The 5,179-nt window shown below is 36.0% G+C and overlaps 3 protein-coding genes across 3 annotated transcripts; 2 read left to right on the forward strand and 1 right to left on the reverse strand.

Moving 5' to 3' along the window:
- Positions 1-71: 71 nt before the first annotated feature.
- On the reverse strand, positions 72-2,007 carry DDB_G0294346 (hypothetical protein; the record flags this gene model as incomplete). The annotated part of the gene is made up of 3 exons (XM_628720.1): positions 72-157; positions 355-1,020; positions 1,137-2,007. Coding segments are annotated over 3 exons (1,623 nt in total), but the record flags the coding sequence as incomplete, so codon positions are not given.
- Positions 2,008-2,809: 802 nt separating this feature from the next.
- On the forward strand, positions 2,810-3,298 carry DDB_G0294348 (hypothetical protein; the record flags this gene model as incomplete). The annotated part of the gene is made up of 1 exon (XM_628721.1): positions 2,810-3,298. One exon carries the CDS (start codon positions 2,810-2,812, stop codon positions 3,296-3,298), a length of 489 nt encoding a protein of 162 aa, XP_628723.1.
- Positions 3,299-3,852: 554 nt separating this feature from the next.
- DDB_G0294350 (hypothetical protein) lies at positions 3,853-4,882 on the forward strand (the record flags this gene model as incomplete). Its single annotated transcript, XM_628722.1, has 2 exons — positions 3,853-3,929; positions 4,849-4,882. 2 exons carry the CDS (start codon positions 3,853-3,855, stop codon positions 4,880-4,882), a joined length of 111 nt encoding a protein of 36 aa, XP_628724.1.
- Positions 4,883-5,179: the final 297 nt, after the last annotated feature.

Genomic DNA, 5,179 nt, shown 5'->3' on the forward strand with positions numbered 1-5,179 from the left:
TTGTCTCCTCAAAAAGCCCGAAGTAGTCGGTGGCTAACCACAGCCCAACTCACCTTTTGCTCAGGATTTACCCTAAAGGCTATTAACTTTATAACCTCATCTTTGAGTGCGATTAGCTTTCCTTTTAAACCAGCAAGCTTTCTTGGGGAGCAACAATCTAGTTTTAAAAGTTTCTTATTTCCTTGATGACACTTTTCTTCTTTTCTTTGGGAACAAGAAGCTTCATTGATTTTGAATCGATTTGTAATCCGAGAAATGTAATTGATTGAGTTGGTTCAAGAACAATCTTTTCTAGATTCAGCTTGAAACCTAGTTTGACAAGTAAGTCCATTGTCTTTTTGAGGTTGGATAAACATTCTTCTTTTGTTGAACCGACGATTAATAGATCGTCCAAGTAAGCGATTACGGACACGTTGATATCTCTCAACATTCGAAGTACATGTCTTAACAACATTGTAAAGATACGAGGAGCTGTCGATAACCCGAACGGCATTGTTTTCCAACGGTAGTGCGAACCTTTCCACACGAAGCGGAATAAGTCTCTGTATTGCGGATCTACTAAAACGTGGAGGTAGGCTTTCTTGATATCGAGTTTTACCATGTAATAACCTTGTTTGACCATTGATGGTAGATTCTTGATTCCTTCCATCTTGAATGATTGGTTGTTGATGTAAGTGTTTAACCTTTTTAGATCGAGAACTGGACGATGTAGATTCGTTCCAGGTTTTGGAACCGTAAACACGTTGGAGTAAAAAACGCGCTTTGAATAACGGTTTGGAAGTACTTGTTCGATAGCATCGTCTAATAACAAGTCTTGTACTTCCTTTGTGATGCAATCTGATTTCGGACCCTCTGGAATTGAAATCGGAATTGGGTTTGGCATCGGCTTGAAATTTGGAAGTAAATGGATTTTTAATCCATTTACGACCTCTTGACAAAAGTTTGGAAGACCCAATTCTTTCCAAACTTGTTTGTGGTGGAACAGACGTCCACCTACTGGTAAGTTTACTTCTTGTTCTTCTGAAAACGGTTGTTGGTACCGTTGGCAGACTTGGTATTGTTGCTACCTGATGCAACATTACTTGGTGACCCATTGAAGTTGTTAGATCGGCCATTACTCCCACTACTGGATTTACTATTACTACTGTTTCCTGTAGTGTTATTACCACTTGAGTTAACTGATTTCTTGACATTGGACTTGGAATGATAATTCAATTTTAAAAATGATTGTTTAGCTTCGTTGTTCTTTCTGATTGACTTGGCTAGCTTTCTTACACGTTCAGTTTCAGTTTCATCAAACATCTTTGGTGTATCCTTGATCTTAATTGGTAAGAGTACTTCAGAACCATAGATTTCTTTAGCGATGTTGTTACGACGGACACGACTAAGCGATGCTTGAGCATTAACGGCTAAGATGATTGCACTCTGAGTTAAGTAACTAATAAGTTCTACATCGACATTAGAGCTATCAGATGATAACATACTTGATATGAGAAGCAAAGGTTTTAAGCTATCGTTGATTCGCTTTTCGACAATCAACAAGTCAGTATCATTGTTCTTGACGTTGGATGATACAGTAATACCTTCAGGTGTACCGAATGGAGCGACATTCACTTGGAAGTTAGATGGAAAGTTGAATACTTTATTCAATTCGGATATCTCATCTTTCTTGAGGATACATTCTTCTTCGACGAGTAAACCTTGATTGTTAACCATATGTTTGTACTGACCAAGTAAGGTATCGGATAATTGATAATCGGTTGGAACATCGACATTGTTACTTGATTCATCTTCACTTTGTTCATTCTCGGTGTCAGAGTTATCATGAGAAGGTTGGCTACGTGAATTAGATGAGAACATAGGTTCTTTCATGAATCTTGTAAAGGCTAAGGAAAGGTTGTTGATTTGATCCTCCATTGATTTCATTCTTAAATCAAAGGATTCAGAACTATTAAAGGCAGAGGTACTACTACTAGAGGCTTCATTATTATTAACAGTGGTAGACATATGTTGATATCTAAAATTATAATATGAGAAAAATAATAATATTAAAAATTAATAAAGAGAAATAATTATTTGTATAAAATTTGTGTGTGTGTATCTTAAATATTTATAGGAGGAATTCCCAAATAAAATAAATCAAATTGTTTTAGTTTTTAGTGCCACTATTTATACGTTTTATTTTCTTAAAAATTTCGCAAAACTCAAAAAAATAAGTGTTTTCGACCCTTCACAACTTTGTGCATTGTGTCGGTTCGGAATTTTTATTTTTTTCGACCTTGCACAATTATCGCGTCATTGTACCGGTTCGAAATTTTTACTTTTCTTTCGAAAATTTTTTATTCTTCGAATGTTCTAGAACATTCTAAAAAATTATCTTAAATATTTGGGAAATTCAAATAAATAAATGTTATTCATAATATATATATATATGATAATATAAATTCATAATCTGAAGCCATTACAACCCATTATTGATGAACTTTCTAAGAAGCACTACAGTAAGTAGTTCTTTTTGACAAAGGTCTTCGATAATATGAAATACCAAGGGATTTTTCTAGGTTCGTTTAATTAAAGAGGACCTATCATGCAAAACACCAACGCGGAAAAACTTCAACAAGAAGTATATCAGCATTCGAATATTAATTCATGCGACCCACCAAACTTACTAAATAGACTCCGGCTTCCTTGAGTCGTTTAGCCAGCGTGATTGATTATATCCGTCAATACGAAGCAAAAACCGTTGCGTAACTATTTGGTCAGAGTGGGAAAACAGCTCTGACTTTATGCCAGCCTATGGAGTAAAGTCATGAAAATCATTGTACAAGCACATGGCACAAACGTATACCATCGGGAAGAACAAAAAGTCCATGATTATGTTAAAGACTTTATTCCGTTGGGTTTATCGCAGCTAAAAAAGAAAACTGATCTCATTGAATCCGCCGTTTGGTTATGTGAGGTCGTGGAGTGGGGTAGCGAATGGCAGTTCTACTTACAGGATGATGTAGTTGTCTACAAGGCACCGTATAAAGGAGCCACAAAACCAGACATCCGTATTGTAGATGACATGATACAGAGGCTCCAGTACTGTTCTACTGGACCTAATACCTACGCTTTAGATGTAGATGTACTAAGTTCAGGTAAAACTGCATTAATAGAAATGAATGATGCATTTGCTGTCAGCGCCGAGACATTCCCGCAGACATCTATACTGAATGGTTATTCTCTCGCTGGAATTCGTAAATGGCGTAATCCAGGAGTTTTCAGGTCTACATCATCAAGGTGTAGATGTGAATAAAACCCCCTGTAATAACTGAAAAAGGAAATACCATGTCCGATGTAATCGCACAACAAAACCAACATGCTGTTCAGCAGTATCCAAATGAAATTCCATCAGGAATTACATTGTTCATCGAGTTTGTTCATAGCGCTCTGGGAAATCTGCAAGAGAAATCCTTGCTGCCGGACCTGGTACCCACTACTCGCGGTGTAGTCGTTCGTCAGGAAAACCAAAACCCACTGAATACGTTGTCTGCGGTTGCCCCAACCGTCCTGAACATTTACGGTAACCAAAGGCCATCGCCCTGTGTGAATGCCGCACCGCATCTGCTCTATCTGGCCTAAGATCTGCTGTGTACCGGTCTGATCGATGCCGAGTGTTTAGCGCTGTATAGCCCGATTCAAACCAACAACACCATCCCAATACGTTCCCGTCATGCCAAACCTGACTGGATTGTACTGCAGAGTCCAACTACGAAGAACTTATCAAAACTTATCAGGTAACTCAGGACTCTCCGTTCCGTTAAAATAACTTTATTGCAAGGATTGAAAAAGCTTGATCTTAGTTTAGTTATGGCGTTAGTATTCATGGTTACTGGTTTCGCTACTGATATCACCCAGCGTGTAGGCTGTGGAATCGAACACTGGTAGTAACTATTTCTCTACAACAACTCAAGGCGAAGAAGTTGCGATCGAGTGTTTGAATAGTACAGTCGTTGCAAGTATCACTTATGCAGACGGGCGCACCCTCTAAAGGTGATCCTATTGGGGTCTACACGGAAAATGGTGTCTTTGTCTTATCTTGCAAATCGCAGTCCGTTGCAGTTCGTAAACAGTTCTGGGGATATTATCCAGTCTGCTAAAGGACAATTGCAATTTGCAAGTACCGTGGGTGAGTCCTGCGTGTATTCAGCAACCAGTCTAGGAAAGTTATTTAAAGACATTGGCTCTAACTGTAATTAACCATTAAGCCGCTCCTTAATTGGGGCTGCTGTTTCACTTGAGGTTATTTTTTATGTTCTCACACATTGTGGCCATGCACCCTACCTTTATCAATTTCAGAAATCGAAGCGGTTATTGGTCAATATCGTGTTTGCGTACTGTATAACTTTGCCTCTGGTGACAAATATCTAAGACAATTTTTTAGAATGTTCTAGAACATTCAAAAAACACAGCGGCTTTATAAGTATACTTTATAAGTACTACTTAATAAGTACACTTATTAATATATATTAATAATTAATTATTATTCTTTAAAATGTTTTATATGTGAATTGAACCCGCGACCTCCCTTTTCAGAAGTTCCGAGGTGGGGAATGTTTTATATGGGAATCGAACCTGCGACCTCCCTTTCCGGAAGTTCCGTTTAGAGGAAAAAAGTTGCATATGGGAATCGAACCCGTGACCTCTTAAATTAAGCTATCTCTCTACCATATGAGCTAAATAAGCTTTTATTATTTTTCAATATTAATAGCTGAAATATTAATGTAAAAAATTTAAAAAAAATAATAAAAAAAATGAAACTATAAAACATAAATAAAATGATATGTTTTATTTTTTAATTTAAAGTTGTATAAATGTTTGTGAATACACTGAGAAATAATATTCAGAATATTTCTGAAACTATAAAACATAAAAAAAATGATATATTCAGAATAATATAAAGAATAACATAATCTTTCTAAAAAACTTATAATTNTTTTTTTTTTTTTTTTTTTTTTTTTTTTTTTCCCAAAATATAATGGATCCATTGGGGGTAAAAAACCATGGATTTTTTAAAAAAAATTTAAATATTTTTTGGGGGGGCGAAAAAAATTCCAAAAAAAAAAAAAAAAAAAAAAATTTTGGGATTTTTTTTTAAACACAAAAAAAAAAAAAAAATTGGGAAATTTTTTTTTTT

Source organism: Dictyostelium discoideum (genome assembly GCF_000004695.1).
Source record: "Dictyostelium discoideum AX4 chromosome Un chrUn_00028, whole genome shotgun sequence".
Classification (NCBI taxonomy): Eukaryota; Evosea; class Eumycetozoa; order Dictyosteliales; family Dictyosteliaceae; genus Dictyostelium; species Dictyostelium discoideum.